General features: G+C 43.0%; 1 protein-coding gene across 1 annotated transcript; it reads left to right on the forward strand.

The window, feature by feature from the left end:
- Nucleotides 1–20,808: 20,808 nt before the first annotated feature.
- On the forward strand, nt 20,809–22,377 carry LOC307182368 (syncytin-1-like; the record flags this gene model as incomplete). Its single annotated transcript, XM_079913606.1, has 1 exon — nt 20,809–22,377. One exon carries the CDS (start codon nt 20,809–20,811, stop codon nt 22,375–22,377), a length of 1,569 nt encoding a protein of 522 aa, XP_079769732.1.
- Nucleotides 22,378–24,257: the final 1,880 nt, after the last annotated feature.

Here is a 24,257-nt window from a genome sequence, read left to right on the forward strand (position 1 = left end):
AAAGTTATAAATCCTTAAAACGTTGACCATTTCTCACACAAATACCATGAGAAAAGAGTTCCACTTTACGGATGAAAATGTAATGGCAACAAAGATAAATACTTTTCTCCTGGATCCCAAGGATGTAGTAGATGAGCATGGTTCCCACTTCCTTCTTGCTTTGTCTGTAGGAAGTGGTGAGCATCAACACATGCATCTGAAAGCAGGAAATAAGAAGCAAGGCCTCACCATTACCCTTTGACGTGGCTGTTATTAACCACATTCTACAGGTGGGGCCATAGTGCTAGGGAGAAATAAGCATCGTGATTATCAGGGTCACACAAATGGTCAATGGGGCAGCTGTGATATGACTCAATGTTGGGGAACCTCTGTCACGATGGCGGGGGTGGATAGGAAGAAATAGGAAGTTCAAATGCCTGTGAATTTCTCTTCTCAGAGCCTCGGTTTTCTCATGTGTAAAAGGAGAGGGCGAGTTTGGTCATCTCCCTTTCAAACTTAAACTTGATTTTAGCCTACCAATTCAAACAATCCTTGGAAATGTAAACAAAGGCTTAGGGGTGTCCTGGTACATTATAGGCACTGGGTTCTGTTAATTGAATAAATAAAACAGTTGTATAAAATCAGAGATTTCTGAAGCCATGAAGACTTGGTAGGTGGTCAGAGATAAAGAAGCATCAAAACCTAGATTCATTTATTGTCATTCTTCTCTGGAGTAATTTTAATTCAACAGGTTAATATAGGTTTGAGTTTTAAAAAACACAAAGGCCTGGATATCAAAAAGTTTTCCACACTAGCTAGAAAAGGAAGGCCTCTATTAGTTAAATAATACTGGTATTTCTTCACAACAATCCCTGGCTGGTCATCTCATCTCATGAGTGTGTATTTCAGCACCCAAGACATTGACATATACCACAGCTCGACATATAGCAGGCACTCAATAAATATTTGCCAAATTACCAATAAATTATGGGTTTCTCCCCTTTCTTATATGTCATCCAAAACTTTCTTCCAAGATTAAACTTTGAAATACAAAGCTTGGCAGAGAAATTATAATCAGATCTATTTGTCAAAAACCTTTGCTTGGTAGGATCAGAAACCCACAGAGTTCAAGTGAGCACAAAGAGGGTGTTTGTTACAAGGTATTTAATATTCTAAAATCAATCACTACAACTCACAATATTAACAAACTGAGAAAGAAAAATCCCAAGATCATCTCAGTAGACATAGAAAAAGCATTCGATAAATGCCAACGCTCATTACTGATTTTAAAAAAAGAATCACTCAGGGAGGGGGAGCAATATAGGAGTAGGGGGGAAAAGGTTATTATGGGATTATATAAAATCACGTATGTGAAACTTTTGAAAATTGTAAAGCACTATAGAATTTTATAAATCTTTCATTCAAAAAAAAAGAAAAAACTCTCAGCAAACTAGCAACCTGATAAAGGACAGATAACCTACAGATGACACACACTTAATAGTAAAAAACTTAAATACTTTCTCCCTAAGATCAGGAAAAAGTGAAGGATGTCTGCTTTCATTATTTCTTTTCAACATTGTACTAGAAATTCAAGCTGATGCAATCAGGCAAGAAAATAAAAGAACCCAGATGGGAAAAGAGAACTAAAATTGCCTTTGTTCACAGATAATATGATCATCTTTATAGAAAATCCTATGAAATCTATAAAAAAAGTTATTAACACTAATAAGTTCAGGGAGGTTGCAGGATACAAGACCAAATAAAAATTTCATTTGTATTCCTATATACTAGCATTGAACAAACAGAAATTAAAATTTTAAAAAATACCATTTACAATAGCATAAAAACCATGAAATACTGAGGGATATGCCTGACAAAAGATGCAAAAGTCCTGTACACTGAAAACTACAAAACATCACAGAGCAAAATTACAGAAGACTGTGATAATTGAGGAGATATACAATGTTAATAAAACTTGATATTTCTAAAATGTCAGTTTTGGGAATACCCTGGTGGTCCAATGGTTGGAACTCTTTGTTTTCACCACTGTGGGCCTGGATTCAATCCCTGGTCAGGGAACTAAGATCCTGCAAGCCACACAGCATGGCCAAAAAAAAAAAAAAAAAGAAAATGAGCTTTCCTCAAATTGACTACACATTCAATGCATCCAAAAAAAAAAAAATAATCTCAGCAGATTTCTGGAGAAATTGACAAGCTAAGTATAAAATTTATGTGAAAATGCAAAATCCTAGAAAACACTCTGAAAGAACAATTTGCTGAACTATCTGATTTCAAGATTTATTGTAAATCTACAATAATCAGGGCAGCCTAATATTTGCATGATGTTAGAATATGTCAATGGAACAGAATATAGAGTCTAGCTATATCCACATGTATGTGGACAACGGATTTTTGGGAAAGGTGAAGAGGTAATCAAGTGGAGAAAACACACTCTTCAAACTAATGGATTAGAAAAATTAGATATCCATAGAAAAAAAAATTAACATGTATACCTTGCATCATATATAAAATTAACTCAAAATGGATCATAGACCTAAACTAAAACATGAAACTTTCAGAAGAAAACACAGAACAAAATGTTTATGACTTTGGTTTAAGCAAAGATTTCTTAGATATCACACCAAAAGAATGATCAAGAACATGCTGAGGGGCCGAGCCAAGATGGTGGACTAGGAGGACGCGGAATTTGTGTGTCCACAGAACTAGGACACCTACCAGGCACCAGTGGGGGACCACAGACACCTAAGGGGATGGGAGGAACACCCAGCAATCCAGCTTGCAGGATCTTGGTTCCCAGGCCACAAATCAGGCCCGAGCTCCTATGGTGGGAGCTCCAAGTCCAAACCACTAGACTAACAGAGAACCTCAGACCCCAGGGAATACTAATCAGAGTGAGGCCTCCTGGAAGTCTTAATCTCAGCACGAGGACCCGACTCTATCCAACTGCCTTCAAACTCCAGTGCTGGACGCCTCAGGCCAAACAGCCAGTAAGACAGGAATACAGCCACACTCATCAAAAAAAAAAATTTTTTTTTTTTTGTGGTTCGCGGGCCTCTCACTGTTGTGGCCTCTCCTGTTGAGGAGCACAGGCTCCAGATGCACAGGCTCAGCAGCCATGGCTCATGGGCCTAGCTGCTTGGTGGCATGTGAGATCTTCCCGGACCGGGGCACGAATCAGTGTCCCCTGCATCAGCAGGCGGACTCTCAACCACTGCACCACCAGGGAAGCCCAAAATTTTTTTTTAATGACAAAAAGTTATGTTACAGATGAAGGAGCGAGGTAAAAGCCTACAAGACCAAATAAATGAACAGGAAATAGACAACCTACCTGAAAAAGAATTCAGAGTAATGATAGTAAAGATGACCTAAAATCTCAGAAACACAATGGAGAAAATACAAGAAAAAAAAAGGATGTAGAAGAACGAAAGAGCAAACAGTGATAACACAATAACTGAACTTAACTATACACTACAAGGAATCAGTAGCAGAATAACTGAGGAGAAGAATGGATAAATGAGCTGGAAGATAAAATGGTGGAAATCACTGCCAGGGAGCAGAATAAAGAAAAAAGAAAGAAAAGAATTGAGGAGAATCTCAGAGACCTTTGGGACAACATTAAATGCACCAACATTCAAATTATAGGGGATATATAGAAAATATATAGAAAATATTTGAAGAGATTATTGATGAAAAATTCCCTAACATGGGAATGGAAATAGTCAATCAAGTCCAGGAGGTGCAGAGAATCCCATACAGGATAAACCCAAAGAGAAACACACTGAAACATATATTAATCAAACTATCAAAAATTAAATACAAAGAAAAAATATTAAAAGCAGCAAAGGAAAAGCAACAAAGAACATACAAGGGAATCCCCATAAGGTTAACAGCCCATATTTCAGCAGAAACACTGCAAGCCAGAAGGGAGTGTCAGGACACTTTTAAAGTGAAGAAAGGGAAAAACCTACAACCAAGATTACTTTACTCAGCAAGGATCTCATTCAGATTCAATGGAGAAATTAAAATCTTTACAGACAAGAAAAAGTTAAGAGAATTCAGTACCACCAAACGAGCTTTACAACAAATTCTAAAGGAATTTCTCTAAGCAGGAAACACAAGAGAAGGAAAAGACCTACAAAAACAAACCCAAAACAATTAAGAAAATGGTAATAGGAACATACATATCAATAATTACCTTAAATGTAAATGGATTAAATGCTCGAACCAAAAGACCTAGACTGGCTGAATGGATACAAAAACAAGACCCCCTCTCTCTACAAGAGACCCACTTCAGACTTAGTGACACATAAAGACTGAAAGTGAGGGGATGGAAAAAGATATTCAATGCAAACGGAAATCAAAAGAAAGCTGGAGTAACAATTTTCATATCAGACAAAAGAGACTTTAAAATAAAGACTATTACAAGAGACAAAGAAGGACACTAAATAATGATCAAGGGATCAATCCAAGAAGAAGATATAACAATGGTAAATAGTTATGCACCCAACATAGTAGCACCTCAATACATAAGGTAAATGCTAATAGCCATAAAAGGGGAAATCGACACTAACACAATAACAGTAGGGGACGTTAACACCCTAATTTCACCAATGGACAGATCATCCAAATGAAAATAAATAAGGAAACACAAGCTTTAAATGTCACATTAAACAAGATGAACTTAATTGATATTTATACGACATTCCATCCAGAAACAACAGAATACACTTTCTTCTCAAGTGCTCATGGAACATTCTCCAGAATAGACCATCACTTGCATCACAAATCAAGCCTTGGTAAATTTAAGAAATTGAAGTTGTATCAAGTATCTTTTCCGAGCACAATGCTATGAGACTAGATATCAATTACAGGAAAAAAACTGTGAAAAATAAAAACACATGGAGGCTAAACAGTATGCTGCTAAATAACCAAGAGATCAACTGAAGAAATCAAAGGGGAAATCAAGAAATAACTAGAAACTAATGACAATGAAAACACGAAGAAGCAAAACCTATGGGTTGCAGCAAAAGAAGTTCTAAGAGGGAAGTTTATAGCAATACAATCCTACCTCAAGAAATAAGAATCACCTCAAATAAACAACATAACCTTAAACCTAAAGCAATTAGAGAAAGAAGAACCAAAAAACCCCAAAGTTAGCATAAGGAAAGAAATCGTAAAGATCAGATCAGAAATAAATGAAAAAGAAATGAAGGAAACAATACCAAAGATCAATAAAACCAAAAGCTGGTTCTTTGAGAAGATAAATAAAATTGATAAACCATTAGCCAGACTCACCAAGAAAAAAGAGGAGAAGACTCAAATCAACAGAATTAGAACTGAAAAAGGAGAAGTAACAATTGACACTGAAGAAATACAAAGGATCATGCGTGATTACTACAAGAAACTATATGGCCATAAAATGGACAACCTGGAAGAAATGGGCAAATTCTTATAAAAGTACAACCTTCCAAGACTGAACCAGGAAGAAATAGAAACTATGAACAGACCAATCGCAAGCACAGAAATTGAAAGAGTGATTAAAAGTCTTCCAACAAACAAAAGCCCAGGACCAGATGGATTCACAGGTAAATTCTATCAAACATTTAGAGGAGAGCTAACACCTATCCTTCTCAAATTCTTCCAATATAGAGCAGAGGGAGGAACACTCTCAAACTCATTCTATGAAGCCACCATCACCCTGATACCAAGACCAGACACAAATGTCACAAAAAAAGAAAACTGCAGGCCAAATTTACTGATGAACATACTTGCAAAACTGCTGAATAAAATACTAGCAAACAGAATCCAACAGCACATTAAAAGGGTCATACAACATGATCAAGTGGGGTTTATCCCAGGAATGCAAGGATTCTTCAATACACACAAATCAATCACTGTGATACACCATATTAACAACTTTAAGGAGAAAAACCATATGATAATCTCAATAGATACAGAAAAAACTTTTGACAAAATTCAACACCCATTTATGATAAAAACTCTACAGAAAGTAGGCATAGAGGGAACTTACCTGAACATAATAAAGGTCATATATGGCAAACCTACAGCCAACATCATTCTCAATGGTGAAAAACTGAAACCATTTCCTCTAAGATCAGGAATAAGATAAGATTGCCCACTCTCACCACTATTATTCAACGTAGTTTTGGAAGTTTTAGCCACAGCAATCAGAGAAGAAAAAGAAATAAAAGGAATGCAAATAGGAAAAGAAGAAGTAAAGCTGTCACTGTTTGTAGATGACATGATACTATTCATAAAGAATCCTAAAGATGGTACCAGAAAACTACTAGAGCTAAGCAATGAATTTGGTAAAGTAGCAGGACACAAAATTAATGTACAGAAAGCTCTTGCATTCCTATACACTAATGATGAAAAATCTGAAAGAGAAATTAAGGGAACACTCCCATTTACTATTGCAACAAAAAGAATAAAATACCTAAGAATAAACCTACCTAAGGAGACAACAGACTTGTATGCAGAAAACTGTAAGACACTGATGAAAGAAATTAAGGATGATAAAAAGAGATGGAGACATATACCATGTTCTTCGATTGGAAGAATCAACATTGCGAAAATGACTATACTAACCAAAGCAATCTACAGATTCTGTGCAATCCCTGCCAAACTACCAATGGCATTTCTCACAGAACTAGAACAAAAAATTTTCACAATTTTTATGGAAACACAAAAGACGCTGAATAGCCAAAGCAATCTCGAGAAAGAAAAACAGACCTAGAGGAATAGGCTTCCTGACTTCAGATTATACTACAAAGCTACAGTAATCAAGGCAGTATGGCACTGGCCCCCAAACAGAAATATAGATCAATGGAATAGGATAGAAAGCCCAGAGATAAGCCCATGCACATATGGTCACCTTATATTTGATAAAGGGGGCAAGAGTATACAGTGGAGAAAAGACAACCTCTTCAATAAGTGGTGCTGGGAAAACTGGAAAGCTACATGTAAAAGAATGAAATAAGACCACTTCCTAATGTCGTACACAGATGTAAACTCAAAATGGATTAAAGACCTAAATGGAAGGTCAGACACTATAAATCTCTTAGAGGAAAACAGAGGCAGAACACTCTATGACATAAATCACAGAAAGATCCTTTTTGACCCACCTCCTAGAGAAATGGAAATAAAAACAAAAATAAACAAATGGAACCTAATGAAACTTAAAAGCTTTTGCACAGCAAAGGAAACCATAAACAAGACAAGAAGACAACCCTCAGAATGGGAGAAAATATTTGTACACGAAGCAACTGACAAAGGATTAATCTCCATAATTGACAAGCAGCTCATGCAGCTCAATATCAAAAAGCAAACAACCCAAACCAAAAATGGGCAGAAGACCTAAATAGACATCTCTCCAAAGAACATATACAGATTGCCAGCAAACACATGAAAAGATGCTTAATATCACTAATCATTAGAGAAATGCAAATCAAAACCACAATAAGGTGTCACCTCACACCATCAGAATGGCCATCATCAAAAAATCTACAATGAATGCTGGAGAGGATGTGGAGAAAAGGGAACCCTCTTGCACTGTTGGTGGGAATGGAAATTGATACAGACACTATGGAGAACAGTATGGAGTTTCCTTAAAAAACTAAAAATAGAACTACCATATGACCCAGCAATTCCACTACTGGGCATATACCCTGAGAAAGCCATAATTCAAAAAGAGTCATGTACCACAATGTTCATTGCAGCTCTATTATAATAGCCCAGACATGGAAGCAACTTAAGTCTCCATCGACAGATGAATGGATAAAGAAGCTGTGGCACGTGTATACAATGGAATATTACTCAGCCATAAAAAGAAACAAAATTGAGTTATTTGTAGTGAGGTGGATGGACCTAGATTCTGTCATACAGAGTGAAGTAGGGCAGAAAGAGAAAAACAAATACCATATGCTAACACATATATATGGAATCTAAAACCAAATGGTTCTGAAGAACCTAGGGGCATGATAGGAATAAAGATGCAGACGTAGAGAATGGACTTGAGGTCCCGGGGAGGGGGAAGAGTAAGCTGGGACCAAGTGAGAGAGTAGCATTGACATATACACGCTACCAAGTGTAAAATAGATAGCTAGTGGGAAGCAGCTGCATAGCACAACGAGATCAGCTCAGTGCTTTGTGATCACCTAGAGGGGTGGCATAGGGAGGGTGGAAGGCAGATGCAAGAGGGAAGGGATATGGGCATGTATGTATGCATATAGCTGATTCACTTTGTTAGGCAGCAGAAACTAACACAACATTGTATAGCAAGTATACTCCAATAAAGATGTTAAAAAAAAAAGAACATGTTGATAGACTGAATTTTATTGAAATTAAAAGCTTTTGCTCTACAAATAAACACTGTTAAGGAACAAAAAGACAAGACACAGGCTGGGAGACATAGTTGCAGAGCATATATCTTATAGAGTATTTGTATCCAAAATATATAAAGAACTCTCAAAACTCAATAATAACCTGGGGCCTTCCCTGGTGGCACAGTGGTTGAGAGTCCACCTGCCAATGCAGGGGACACAGGTTCGTGCCCTCCAGGAGGATCCCACATGCCGTGGAGCGGCTGGGCCTGTGAGCCATGGCCGCTGAGCCTGCGCGTCCAGAGCTTGTGCTCCGCAACGGGAGAGGCCACAACAGTGAGAGCCCCACATACCACAAAAAAAAAAAAAAAAAAACCCTGATTCAAAAACAAGCAAAAATATTCACTTTGTTATAAAGCAGAAACTAACACATCATTGTAAAGCAATTATACTCCAATAAAGATGTTTAAAAAAAAACGGAAAGAAAAAAACAAAAAAAAAAAAACAAGCAAAGGACTTGAATGGACATTTCTCTGAAGAAGATAGACATATGGACAATAAGCACATGATAAGATATTCAATATCACTAATCATTAGGGAAATGAAAATAAAAACCACAATGAAACACCACCTCACCACTCATTAGAGTTAGAATGGCTACTACCAAAAACAATGGAAAATAACAGTTGTTGGTAAGGATGTGGAGAGATTAGAATCCTCATACATTGCTGGTGGAAATGTAAAATGGTACAGTCTTTGTAGAAAAATATATTTCCTCAAAACGTTAAACATAGAATTACCATGTGGCTCAGCATATAGAGTAGGAATTATAGGGTTGGAGAGTTATTGCTTAATGGGTATAGAGTTTCTGTGTACAGCAGATGATGAAAATATTTCAAAAACAGTGGTCATGGTTGCACAATGTTGTAAATGAATATAATGATATTAAATAGTATACTGAAAAGTGGCTAAAAAAAAAGTGGCTAAAATGGTAAATTTTATGTTCCATATATTTTACTATTGATAAAAATCTCGATAATAATGAAACACACACTCCATTTTTTAAAAAATGGGAAAAATATTTGAGTAGACATATTACCAAAGAAGATATACAGATGGAAAATAAGATTTAAAAGATATTTACTGGGCTTCCCTGGTGGCGCAGTGGTTGAGAGTCCGCCTGCCGATGCAGGGGATACGGTTCGTGCCCCGGTCTGAGAGGATCCCACATACCGCGGAGCGGCTGGGCCCGTGACCCATGGCCGCTGAGCCTGCGCATCTGGAGCCTGTGCTCCGCAACGGGAGAGGCCACGACAGTTGAGAGGCCCGCATACCGCAAAAAAAAAAAAAAAAAAGATATTTACTATCATTAGTCTTTAGGGAAATGCAGATTAAAAATCACAGTGAAATAGCCACTATATATCTATTAGAATGGCTTTTTTTAAACTGACCATAACAAGTTTTGGAGAGGATGTGGAGGAACTGGAACTTTCATATACTACTAATAGGAATATAAAATGAGACAACCACTATGGAAAACATTTTGGTAATTTCTGTCGTATTGCTGTCTATTTCTCCCTTCAGGTCTGTTAATATTTGCTTTATATTTTTAGGTGTTCTTATGTTGAGTGCATGAATATTAAAATGTTTTATCCTTTTGCTGAATTGACCCTTTTATCTTATAATGACCTTCTTTGTCTCTTATTACAGTAATTGTGTTAAAGTTTATTTTGTCATATAAGTAAACTACCCCAGCTTTCTTTTGGTTTCCATTTGCATGAAATATTTTTTAACCATCCCTTTGCTTTAGGTCTGTGTCTGTCCTAAAAGCTGAAGTGAGTCTCTTGTAGGCAGCATATAGATAGATCTTGTTTTTTCAATCCATTCAGACACTCTATGTCTTTTGATTGAAGAATTTAGTCCATTTACATTTAAAATAATTATTAATGGGTACTGATAGGTATGTACTTACCTTGCCATTTTAACTGTTTTATGGCTTTTTGTTTCCATTATTCCTTTCTTCTCTTGCTGCTTTTCTTTGTGATTCGATGATTTTCTGTAGTGGTGTGCTTAGATTGCTTTCTACCTTTTGTATATCTACCATAGGTTTTTTTTTGTGGGTACCATGAGGCTCACATAAAGCATCTTATATATATGAGTCTATTTTAAGCTGATAACAACTTTGGATTCATACTAAAGCTCTACATTTTTACTCTCCCCATCATTTAACTTGTTTGGTGTCACAATTACACTTTTTCACCTTGTGTATCCAATAACAATTATTGTAGTTATTGTTATTTTTAATGCTTTTCTCTTTTAACCTTCAAACTAGATTTATAAGTTACCCACAACCATTACAAAATTAGAGTATTCTGAATTTAACTGTATATTTACCTTTACGAGTGAGATTTATACTGTCATATGTTTTCCTGTTACTAATTAGTGTCCTTTCTTTGCAGCTTGAAGAAGCCCCTTTTAACATTTCTTGTAAGGCTGCTCTAGTGGTAATGAACTCCTTAAGCTTTTACTTGTCTACATATTCTTCATCTCGCCTTCTATTCTGAAGAACAATTTTGCCTGGTAGAGTATTCTTGATTGGCAGGGTTTTTTTCTTTCAGCACTTTGAATGGATCACGCCACTCCCCTCTGGTCTGCAAACTTTCTGCTGAAAACCTGCTTATAGTCTTATGGGAGTTCCTTTTTATGTAACAAGTATTTTTCTCATGTTGCTTTTAAGATTTTCTCCTTGTCTTTAACTTTTGACAATTTAATTATAATATTGTTTCAGTGTGATATTCATCTTATTTGGAGCTCTCTGGGCCTCCTGAATGTGGATATCTGTTTCTTTCTCCAAGTTAGGAAATTTTTCAATATTATTTCTTTGAATATGCTTTCTGCCCTTTTCTCTCTCTGTGTTTTCTCCTTCTTGGAGCCCTATAATATAAATATTGGTCTACTTGATGGTGTCCCATAAAAGTCCTTAAGCTCTCTTCACTCTTTTTCATTCTTTTTTCCTTTTGCTCCTCTGATTGGATGCATTCCACTGCCCTGTCTTCAAGTTTGCTGATACTTTCTTCCACTTAATCTAGTCTAGTTCTGAACCCCTGTATTAAATTTTTCTCTTGAGTTTTTCTATTCTTCAGCTCTGTGATTTCTGTTTGGTACTTTTTTCTATCTCCTTGTTGAAATTCTCACTTTGTTTCATACATTGTTATCCTGACTTCAGTGATCATCTTTATGACCATTATTTTTAACTCTTCATCAAGTAAATCACTTATCTCTCTTTCATTAGGGTCTGTTTCTGGAGTTTCATCTTGTTCTTTTGTTCGGACATATTCCTCTGATTTCTTCACTTTTCTTGACTCTCTGTGTTGGTTTCTGTTCATTAGATAAAAGAGTTATCTCTTATGGTATTGATGGAGTGGTCTCCCATAGAAAATGAATCTTATCATTCAGCCCAGCTGGAACTCTTGGTTGTCGCTGAACTCTGTGATTGTCCAAGAAGCCTACTTTATTTTTCATGGCTCCTAGTCATTGAGGGTATGCCAAGACCTCTCAGTGTCTCAAGGAGAGGATTTCAGTCAGCACCTAGATGCAGGCTGTTTGGAAGATGGACCCTCAGGCAGCAGCTCTCAAAGTATGGAAAAGACCTTTCAGGGAAAGAATGGGAAATGAGCATTCTCCCATTCTTTCTCCCATAAGAAACCTAGGGAGATAGCCGATTAAGGCTTGTTTCTTTGTTTGCTACAGTCCATGGGACCTGAAATGCAAGCCCCACTGGCCACCAGAGCCACGTGATCAAGGGGTGCATCTCCTGGGTGGCAGCCACAAAAGTCAGATGTGCACAAGTTCTTCCCAGGGAGACACTGATGACTCTAGCCTGGAGTGAGCCAGAGGGAGAGCACAGACACAGAACTCACCAGCCTCCCTAGTCTCCACAGAGGATCACAGTCAACCCCTAGATGCATGCTAAATTAGAAGCCTGACTGACCTACAAGCAGCAGCTTTTGAAGTATGCAAAATACCTCTTTCAGGGATAGAGTGGAGAAGGGCATTTCTGTCTGCTCTCTCTGTGCTGAGCCCTGGAGGGATAGCCATAGTGAGTCCTTTCTAGCCTGTTAAGAACTATTTCTTTGTTTGCTTTAGCCTTATAGGTCTGGTTGCAAGCCATCCTCAGGTGGAAGTTCTCAAAGTTGGGATGTTAGATGTTGGGTCCAAACCTACTCCTCAGGAGAAGCTGGGACTTGTGAGTTCCCTTGAAATTGTGTGTTGCTGTGCCAGGGGTGGGGTTTATGGTGAGAATGTGTCTCAGTCTTTCCTATCCATTTAAAAAAAATTATTAAAATGTTAATATATTTTATTTATGCAATATACATTTTATTTCAATCAATTTCACATTACTGTTCTCCTCAGATGAACTGCTAAATTCAAATGTTAACTCTAGAAAGAACAACATACGGTCATCTAGGACTAAATATAAATACTTGAAAGAGTGGAAGAGACTTCTAGTTATTCCTAATTTTCATTTTCCCTTTCTTCCTCAATAATAAATGCCCTGAATATTAGTTGGGTTCATGGCAATATAGATACCATGGTATTTCTTAGTCCCTTTTCCAGCCAGGTTTGACCATAAGACTGAGTGGCACCAAAGGGAAATAGGAGGAGGTGAGGTCTGTCACTTCCAGGTAGTGGTCTTCAAGTTAGAGGACACTCCCTTCTCCTTGATATCTTTCATTCTGATGGCTGAGTGGTGGAGATGAAGAATGGATCTGGAGCTATTATCTGAGATCAAAAGATGGAAGCTAGATGTCCTATCCATTTTGATGTGGGTATTTTCTTGCTCATGCAGTGTGCAGGAATCACTCAGCTAGTTTCTGGATTTCTTTCAGAGGTAACTACTCTTTGTGTGGCTATAGATTCTGTGTGTTCATGGGAGGAAGTAAGTTCAGGAGCCTCCTATGTTGCCATCCTTGGCCATTTCCTTAAAAGTTAAACATACAAGTACCTGTAACAGAGAAAAGCAAATTCTGACTCCACGTTCGGATCTGTTTCTTTTACTTTAACCTTTGCTTTCCGTTGCTTTTGTTATTATAATCACTGTCTATAGCTGTAAGTATACATAATGGCCTGCCACAGGGAACCCTGCCCCTCTGCCTGACTGTTAAACTAAAGTGCCTTTGTTCAGCTCACAGAGAGACATTCTGACCCTGCCTACCTGTGAATGGCTGCAGAAAAAAGAAATTGACACATCCCCTGCCCGATTCTGGCCAAGCAGGAGATATTTTGCAAGATAAATGGCCCTTTTACTTTACTTCTTCACCTCCTCTCCCTCTCTGTTCTAGAAAAGAAACTGGCATCCAGACCCCTATAAGTTGGTTTTTTTGGGTACACTAGTCCGCCATCTTCTCGGTCTGCTAGCTTTCTGAATAAAGTTGCTATTCCTTGTCTCAACACCTGGTCTCCTGATTTATTGGCCTGTCGTGCAGCAAGCAGAGTGAGCTTGGACTTGGTAACATACACAGCCATTCTACTCTTGGGTATGAAAGTATATGTTCAAAGATTTGTAAATGAATGATCATGACAGTTTTGTTTGTAATAGCCAAAAACTAGAAACAACCCAAATGCTCATCAACAGGTGAAAGGATAAACAAATTATAGAATACACTATACACAATGGTATATACAATGAAATACTACTTAACAATAAACAAGATTAAACTATTGATTACATATGACAATATTAATAGATCTCAAAGCAATTATTGAGTATGATACTGAGCAGGACCCTGGGTCTGTGGGGCTCCTGGGCACTAAACCTTTCTGTGTTGCCCATTTCTTTGATTACAGGAAATAGCCATAATTCAGCCTCCATGAACTTCCCTGAGTTCCAATTGAGGGGGCTATGTTCTAGTTTGGTGAGAATAGGACTGAGTTGACGCCCTGCATTCAATTTGTGCTTTTCCTGGAATTTCTTTTCTGTTCTTTCCGGAGGGGGAGGGCCGAAAAAAGGACCATTCCAGGGCGCGGCGCTGGGCTTGCCACATTTGGGAGCGCCGCCTGAAGTTGGGCGCACAGCCTCCCGACGCCCTGCCGTTGGGCTGGTGGAGGCCGCAGCACTGCTAGGGTTGTATCAGTCCTCCTGTTTGCACTATTTCTTTTTGCGACCATGGCCCCGCCTTAAGTATTTCTAATTAAGAAACAAAACCTCAGGAGACCGAAACTTAACCAGCCGCTCTCGCTTCTATAATTACGCCTGCTGACCCCCCCCCCGCAACCGTCCAACCAATCAGACGGCGACTAGTGTCTCTGTTTAAAAGTCAACCAATCGGCGACTAGCGTCTCTGTTTAAAAGTCAACCAATCGGCGACTAGCGTCTCTGTTTAAAAGTCAACCAATCGGCGACTAGCGTCTCTGTTTAAAAGTCAACCAATCGGCGACTAGCGTCTCTGTTTAAAAGTCAACCAATCGGCGACTAGCGTCTCTGTTTAAAAGTCAACCAATCGGCGACTAGCGTCTTTGTTTAAAAGTCAACCAATCGGCGACTAGTGTCTCTGTTTAAAAGTCAACCAATCGGCGACTAGTGTCTCTGTTTAAAAGTCAACCAATTGGCGACTATATTTGTACCGGTCTATAAAAGAGCTGTACTAATCTCCGCCAGGGCCTCTTAGCGTCACGGGCAAGGAGTGCGCGGAGGTCCAGGTTCGAACCTGCAATAAATGACCCTTGCCATTTGGCTTTGACTCTCGACTCTGGTGGTCTTGTGGAGGGGCCTCGCGACCTTGGGCATTTCATTTGGGGGCTCGTCCGGGATGCCCCCAAGCCCACCAGACATCAGGTCAACGGGTCATCGCTGACAACCGATCGGTAAGTAAGCCGGCTCAGGGTACCTTCTGTTTTGGGGACTAGGACAGTCCTGGCGGACGCGCTATAGGACACCTAGTCGGGTGTGGTTGGAGACGTCCACCACGACCCATCTGGGGCTGGCAGTCCATCTGAAGCGCGCACGCGATAACCTCCCCTTCCTCCTTTTACAGACTCCGCTATTGGGACTGCTCGTAATCACTTTTGTTTTCAGAGTAACCTTTTCTAATCAATCTCTTACAGGACCTAGACATGGGCCAAGCACAGAGTACCCCCCTCTCCCTCCTTCTCGCTAATTTCGGGGATGTAAAGTCCCGAGGACACAACTTCAGTCTGGATATCTGGAGAAGAAAACTAATTACCTTCTGCCGCTCTGAATGGCCAACTTTCGGGGTTGGCTGGCCCACCGAGGGTACCTTTTGTCTTCCTATAATCCTAAAAGTTAAATCTAGAGTTTTCTTGCCAGGAAAAGAAGGCCATCCGGACCAGATCCCCTACATCCTGGTATGGCAGGACCTGGTAGAAAACCCTCCTCCCTGGATGACCCCCTTTTTGTCATCAGGGTCATATAAGATCCTTGCGGCCCGACCAACTAAACCTCCCAAGCCTCAGACCCGAACTGCACCCATACTCTCTGACAGCCAAGACCTCCTTCTCCTAGACCCCCCCCCATATCAATCTCCTCCTGTGGCCCCACAACCAGTCCCCCTTCCTGCTCCTGGCTCTGCTCCTCTCCCCTTGGTAGAACCTCCTGCAGCCCCTCCCGGAGGGCCACCCAGGCCAGAACCGGAGGACCGAGAGGCAGAGGCACTACCGGTCCCCCTGCCCAATGAAAATAATTCCCAGGGGCCGGCTGGGCGCACTCGCGGACGCACTCAGCGCGACCCAGGGTTCCGCCATCCTGATTCTACCAGAGCCCTACCCCTGCGAGAAATAGGCCCTCCCGATGAGACAGGGAACCCCCGACTCCAGTATTGGCCATTTTCTACCAGTGACCTATATAATTGGAAAACCCAGAATGCCCGTTTTTCTGATAATCCTAAAGACTTGATAGCTCTTCTAGATAGCGTTATGTTCACTCATCAGCCCACCTGGGATGACTGCCAACAGCTCCTCCGGATCCTATTCACTACCGAAGAACGGGAGCGAATCCAGCTGGAGGCGAGAAAACTGGTTCCTGGAGATGATGGTCAACCCACCGCTAACCCTGACCTCATCAATGCAGCCTTTCCCTTAACTCGCCCCCCGCAGGATGATTGGGACTATAACACCGGAGAAGGTAGGGGACGACTGCTCATTTATCGCCAGACTCTAATGGCGGGTCTCCGGGCTGCCGCGCGCAAGCCCACTAATTTGGCCAAGGTATATTCAATCATGCAAGGTAAAACAGAAACTCCCTCCTCTTATTTAGAAAGATTAATGGAAGCCTTTAGGCAGTATACCCCTATGGATCCAGAGGCCCCCGAAAATCAGGCCGCCATTGTAATGTCCTTCGTTAACCAGGCAGCCCCTGATATTAAAAAGAAACTCCAGAAGTTAGAAGATCTGGAGGGCAAACAGATACAGGACTTACTCCGTATCGCCCAGCGCGTCTTTAATAACCGGGACGCCCCAGAGGATAAACAACTTAAAGCCACTGAGAAAATGACTAAAGTCTTGGCCGCCATTGTTCAGAAAGACCAAGAGGGCCCCCCAGCCACTCGACCTTCCAGGCGACCATTGGATAGAGATCAATGTGCCTATTGCAAGGAAAAGGGCCACTGGGCTCGGGAATGCCCCAAGAAAAGGCAGCCTCGCCCCAACCAGGGGCAATGGCAACCGAACGCCACCCCAGTCCTGTTTACACATGATACAAAGTAGGGGGGACGGGGTTCGGACCCCCTCCCCGAACCCAGGGTAACGCTACGAGTGGAGGGGAAACCAGTCCAATTCCTGGTGGATACAGGGGCACAGCATTCGGTCTTGGTTAAGCCCCACGGGAAAATTTCTAACAAATCCTCCTGGGTCCAGGGAGCTACGGGAGTTAAACGTTACCTTTGGACCACTCAGAGAACTGTGGACTTGGGCACGGGAAGGGTAACCCATACCTTTCTGGTCATTCCCGATAGCCCTTGCCCCTTACTGGGGAGAGACTTACTCACTAAAATGGGAGCACAAATTCATTTTCGGCCAGAGGGGCCAATCGTAACAGACCCTCACGACCAACCCATATCTGTGCTCACCCTGAACTTGGAAGATGAGTACCGACTTCACCAGGAACCACCCTCCCAAAATCAAGATATAGAGTTATGGCTTCAGCAGTTCCCCGAAGCATGGGCAGAAACAGGGGGGATGGGACTAGCCAAACACCGCCCAGCCCTATTCATAGAGATCAAACCGGGGGCAGATCCTGCACGTGTCCGACAGTATCCCATGCCCCTAGAGGCCAAGACTGGTATCACTCCTCATATTCGCCGGCTTCTTGACCTGGGGATACTGCGTCCCTGCCAGTCGGCCTGGAATACACCCCTGCTGCCAGTCCGCAAACCTAACAGTAAAGACTACCGCCCAGTGCAGGACCTGAGGGAAGTTAACAGACGGGTCATAGACATCCATCCTACTGTGCCCAATCCATATACTCTTTTGAGCGCCCTTTGTCCAGAAAAACAATGGTATACTGTGCTGGACCTCAAAGATGCCTTTTTTAGTTTACCCTTGGCGCCCAAAAGTCAAGAACTCTTTGCCTTCGAATGGTCAGATCCCGAGAGAGGTATGAACGGACAACTCACCTGGACCAGACTTCCCCAAGGATTCAAAAACTCGCCTACCTTGTTTGATGAGGCCCTACACGAGGATCTCAGTGAGTACCGGAGACAAAACCCCAATGTAACCCTTCTGCAGTATGTTGATGATCTCTTAATAGCTGCTGAGACCGCTGAAGCCTGCCTGCAGGGAACCAGAAACCTCCTACGGACTCTCGGCACCCTGGGATACCGAGCCTCTGCCAAGAAAGCACAGATCTGCAGGCCTGAGGTAACTTACCTGGGATACCTATTGAAAGGGGGGCAACGATGGCTCACAGATGCACGGAAGGAAACCGTCCTCCGCATCCCCAGACCCACCACGCCTCGACAGGTGAGGGAATTTTTGGGGTCGGCTGGGTTCTGCCGTTTATGGATACCCAAATTTGCTGAAATGGCCAAACCGCTATACCTAGCCACCAAAGAGCAGACGCCCTTTGAATGGACAGAAGAGGCTGAGCAGTCATTTCAGCAGATCAAAACTGCCTTGCTGTCCGCACCCGCCCTGGGTCTCCCTGATGTCTCCAAGCCCTTCCACCTCTTTGTAGATGAAAGCAAAGGCATAGCTAAGGCCGTGTTGACCCAGCCCCTCGGTCCTTGGCCCCGGCCTGTTGCTTACCTATCAAAAAAATTGGACCCAGTGGCTGCCGGCTGGCCTCCTTGCCTCCGGATGATCGCCGCCACGGCCCTAATGGTAAAGGATGCTGACAAACTAACTATGGGGCAGGAGTTACATGTCACCACCCCCCACGCCATCGACGGGGTTCTCAAACAGCCTCCCGACCGATGGATGAGCAATGCTCGATTGGTCCACTACCAGGGTCTACTGTTAAATCCCCTCAGAATCAGCTACACTCCGCCGCGGGCATTAAACCCTGCCTCCCTATTACCTGACCCAGATTTGGACTCCCCACTCCATGACTGTGCAGAGGTACTGGCCCAGATCCATGGGGTTCGGGAAGACCTACGTGACCAGCCCCTACCGGATGCACAAGTCACATGGTTCACTGACGGCAGCAGCTTTGTCCAGCAAGGTCAGAGGTATGCGGGGGCAGCAGTAACATCAGAAACTGAGGTGATATGGGCAGAGACTCTCCCCCCAGGGACCTCAGCCCAAAAAGCTGAATTAATTGCCCTGACCCAAGCTCTCAAGATGAGCAAAGGCCAAAAAGCTACCATATACACAGACAGCCGGTATGCTTTCGCTACCGCACATATACATGGGGCAATATACCGAGAGCGGGGACTACTCACAGCAGAGGGCAAAGACATCAAGAACAAAGAGGAAATCCTGGCCTTGCTAGCGGCCATATGGGAACCCAAAAAGCTAGCCATTGTACACTGCCCGGGGCATCAAAAACCCACGAATCCAGTCACCCGAGGCAACAATTTGGCAGACCAGACGGCTCGAAAGGCGGCACACACTCCAATACCATTACTTCCCCTGCAACTGCCGGATCCAGGCCCCCGGGAACTACCGCCCCAACCCGACTACTCGGAGGATGACATCAGATGGATGAGCAAGCTTCCTCTAACCCAGGTTAGAGACGGATGGTGGCGGGACGCTAAAAACAATATCCTCCTTCCTGAGAGACTAGGAACCCTGGTCCTTGAACGGATCCACCGTAGCACCCACTTGGGCGCCCGACGGCTACAGGATCTCATCAGGCAGACTGGACTTAAAATTAAAAATGTCTCCGAGAAGACTGAACGACTGGTTGCTGACTGTGCAGTCTGCCAACTCCATAATGCCAGCACCCACCCGCCAACCACTGGCATCCGGGAGAGAGGAAACCAGCCTGGAGCCTACTGGGAAGTGGACTTCACGGAGGTAAAGCCTGGCAAATATGGGTATAAATATTTACTGGTGTTTATAGATACCTTTTCAGGTTGGACTGAGGCATTCCCAACCAAGAATGAGACTGCACGAATAGTAGCTAAGAAGCTACTAGAAGAGATCCTGCCCAGGTATGGCTTTCCAGTTATGATAGGGTCCGACAACGGGCCAGCCTTCATTTCTAAGGTAAGTCAGGATCTGGCTTCCATACTTGGGGCTAATTGGAAATTACATTGTGCATACCGCCCCCAGAGTTCAGGACAGGTAGAAAGGATGAATAGAACTCTAAAAGAGACCTTGACTAAATTGACCATGGAGACTGGCGCTAACTGGGTAGTCCTACTCCCCTACGCTCTGTTTAGGGTGCGAAATTCCCCCTATAAGCTAGGATTTACTCCCTATGAAATAATGCATGGTAGGCCTCCTCCTATCATCCCTAATCTAAAGACTAACCTTATCCAATTGGACCCAGAAAATAATCTCCTGTCTTCCCTCCAAGCCTTACAGCGGATACACGAGACAATCTGGCCCAAACTAAAAGAGCTATATGCAACAGGACCCCCACCTACTCCACACCAGCTCCGGCCAGGTGACTGGGTCCTTGTCAAACGCCATCGACAAGAGACCCTAGAACCCAGGTGGAAAGGACCTTACCAGATCATCCTGACAACGCCGACAGCCATTAAGGTGGACAGCATAGCTGCCTGGATCCATCACACGCACGTCAAGCCGGTGGACCCATTTTCTGACCTCATCAAGTCCACTAAAGCTGACGTCACCTGGACTGTTGACCGGAGTAAGAACAATCCCCTCAAACTGACTTTGCGCCGTACCCTCCCCCATGATGACCAAGGTACTGCTGATAGCCCTAATGATAGTCCTAACCCTCAACCCTCGGGCCACGAGGGGAGGATTCGGCCCTCCCCCCAATAAGAATACTTTAATACAACTACTATATGGTGCACCGTGCGAGTGCAGGGGAGGTACTATGGAGACTCCTGTTGTTCCCCGAGGGTATACTCATATGCAGGACTGCGGGGGCATAACTGCGTATCTTGTTCAGGAATATAGGGTTACCGGGGCCTCTCAAAACTGGCAATGCTACCATAAGCCTAAGCCACTTCCCCCTCGAGCTACTTGCCCCTGTTCTACCTTCCAGGAATCAATGCATAGCATGTGCTATTCCTCTTACCAGCAATGTATAGGGGCCAATAACAAGACTTATTTCACAGCCATACTACAGAATAATAAAAGCCCCACCATTAGTGATGATAATAAATACCTTCAGGCTGGATGCACTGGCACCCCCGGGACCCCGGTATGCTGGAATACCAGGGCCCCCACACATATGTCAGACGGTGGGGGGCCCCAGGACGCAGTGCGCCAGATAGAAACCCGAAGACAAATAGAAGAGGCCTATCGGCATCTGTACCCACAGCTCAGCTACCACCCCCTAATTCTCCCTAAGGTCGATCCCTCTGAATTGGACTCCCAGACCATGTCCATACTAGAAGCTACTTTTGCGCTTTTGAATACCACCAACCCCAACTTAGCACAGGATTGCTGGCTCTGCCTTCCTCAAGGACCGCCCCGCCCTATAGCCATCCCCACCTTCGCCAATTTAAATATCAGCGAACGATGTAACCCTACTTCACTCCCCGAGCCGTTCCCCATACAATTTTCAAAATTTTCAACCACCTTTAATACCTCATGCTTTGTCAAGAACGATTCCCTCTCTAACGCCAGTATTGACTTGGGAATCCTTTCATCCACTGGATGTAGTCAATATATCCCCGTGAACTCCTCCCTCTGTAGTCCTAATACCACTGTCTTTGTCTGTGGAAGTAACCTAGCATACACCTATTTACCCCCGAATTGGACAGGGGTCTGCACCCTGGCCACCCTTCTCCCCAATGTAGACCTGATTTCGGGAGACACCCCGTTGCCCATTCCCAGCTTTGACCTCTGGGCAGGCAGAACCAAACGAGCCATTACAGTCCTACCCCTCCTGGTAGGATTAGGAATTACAGGAGCTGTGGCCACAGGGAGTACAGGTCTTGGGGTCTCCCTTCACTCCTATAGTCAGCTGTCTAGGCAATTAATAGAAGATGTAGAAACTCTCTCTGGGACCATTCAGGACTTACAGGACCAATTAGATTCGCTGGCCGAGGTGGTCCTACAGAATAGGAGGGGCTTAGACTTACTGACAGCTGAACAGGGTGGGATATGCCTCGCCCTAAAAGAAAAATGTTGTTTCTATGCAAATAAATCAGGCATTGTAAGAAATAAGATCCACCAGCTCCAGGAAGACCTAGCTCGCCGCCGGCAAGAATTAGCGGATAATCCCCTTTGGTCAGGATTTCATGGGATGCTCCCCTTCCTCCTCCCCATCCTGGGCCCTCTACTATGCCTCCTTCTCCTCCTCACTATAGGCCCCTGTATACTCAGTAAAGTCATGAATTTTGTTCGCGAAAGAATAAATACAGTCCAGCTAATGATATTAAGAACACAATATCAGCCCTGCGAGGCCTCAGAAATTGAAGAAACGGAGCCTTGAGGACCCAAGATTGGCTCCTCTGGTTCATGAGAAAGGGGGGAATGAGGGGGCTATGTTCTAGTTTGGTGAGAATAGGACTGAGTTGACGCCCTGCATTCAATTTGTGCTTTTCCTGGAATTTCTTTTCTGTTCTTTCCGGAGGGGGAGGGCCGAAAAAAGGACCATTCCAGGGCGCGGCGCTGGGCTTGCCACATTTGGGAGCGCCGCCTGAAGTTGGGCGCACAGCCTCCCGACGCCCTGCCGTTGGGCTGGTGGAGGCCGCAGCACTGCTAGGGTTGTATCAGTCCTCCTGTTTGCACTATTTCTTTTTGCGACCATGGCCCCGCCTTAAGTATTTCTAATTAAGAAACAAAACCTCAGGAGACCGAAACTTAACCAGCCGCTCTCGCTTCTATAATTACGCCTGCTGACCCCCCCCCCCGCAACCGTCCAACCAATCAGACGGCGACTAGTGTCTCTGTTTAAAAGTCAACCAATCGGCGACTAGCGTCTCTGTTTAAAAGTCAACCAATCGGCGACTAGCGTCTCTGTTTAAAAGTCAACCAATCGGCGACTAGCGTCTCTGTTTAAAAGTCAACCAATCGGCGACTAGCGTCTCTGTTTAAAAGTCAACCAATCGGCGACTAGCGTCTCTGTTTAAAAGTCAACCAATCGGCGACTAGCGTCTTTGTTTAAAAGTCAACCAATCGGCGACTAGTGTCTCTGTTTAAAAGTCAACCAATCGGCGACTAGTGTCTCTGTTTAAAAGTCAACCAATCGGCGACTATATTTGTACCGGTCTATAAAAGAGCTGTACTAATCTCCGCCAGGGCCTCTTAGCGTCACGGGCAAGGAGTGCGCGGAGGTCCAGGTTCGAACCTGCAATAAATGACCCTTGCCGTTTGGCTTTGACTCTCGACTCTGGTGGTCTTGTGGAGGGGCCTCGCGACCTTGGGCATTTCACAATGGGCAGTTCCAATTTGCTAATTAGGGAAGGGAGCAGATGTGAGACCAGCCAGAAGCAGGCAAGAGAAAAAATAGCGCAGCCTTGGGGCAAGGTGTTTGTTCCCCATCAACAGATACACCCAACAATATCTTTGAGCTGTTTTGCAGATACTGAAACCCCCTCCAGGTGGGAGAAGTTAACAGTTAATGATGGTATGCTGCCCACAAGCCTGTAGACCCCAGACCAGTTGAAAGCTGAAGGTTGATGATGCTGACTCTTACTTACCTCACCACCAACCCATCAGAAGAATGTCCACGAGCTGATCATGCCCTCTTTGAACCATTATTATAAAATTTCTCACTATCCTCTCCAAGTTGGGACACATAATTTTTCGATCCAGGAGCCCACTCTGCCCCCCTTTGCCTGGCAAAGTAATAAAGCTATCCTTTTCTACCTCACCCAAAACTCTGTCTCTGAGATTCGATTTGGCCCTGGTGTACAGAGAAGTTGAGCTTTCAGCATCAAGTAGAGGAAGCCACACTAAAAAGAGTATAGGATGGGATTTTATTTATATAAAATTCTAGAAATGCAAACTAATCTGTGGTGACAGATCACTTGTTGCCTGCGGGAAGGGGTGGGTGCAGGTATATGGGGAAGGAATTACAAAGGGACAGGAGGGAATTTTGGAGGTGATAAACATGTTCACTCTATTGATTGCAGTGATTGTTTCATGAGTGTATAGGATGTAAAAATTTATCAAATGGTACACTTTGTGTGCAATTTGTTGTATGTCAACTCTATCTCAATAAAGTTGCAAAAGCCATGTTGAATTTAAAATGCAAATAATGGGATAAAATTTTGACCATACTTTTATGTAATTAAATCTCAAAACATCACTATTTTGAAGACAGAAAGTGGACTAGAAAAACTTACATTAAATAGGTAGATTGGATTC

Source organism: Stenella coeruleoalba (genome assembly GCF_951394435.1).
Source record: "Stenella coeruleoalba genome assembly, chromosome: 2".
Lineage (NCBI taxonomy): Eukaryota > Metazoa > Chordata > Mammalia > Artiodactyla > Delphinidae > Stenella > Stenella coeruleoalba.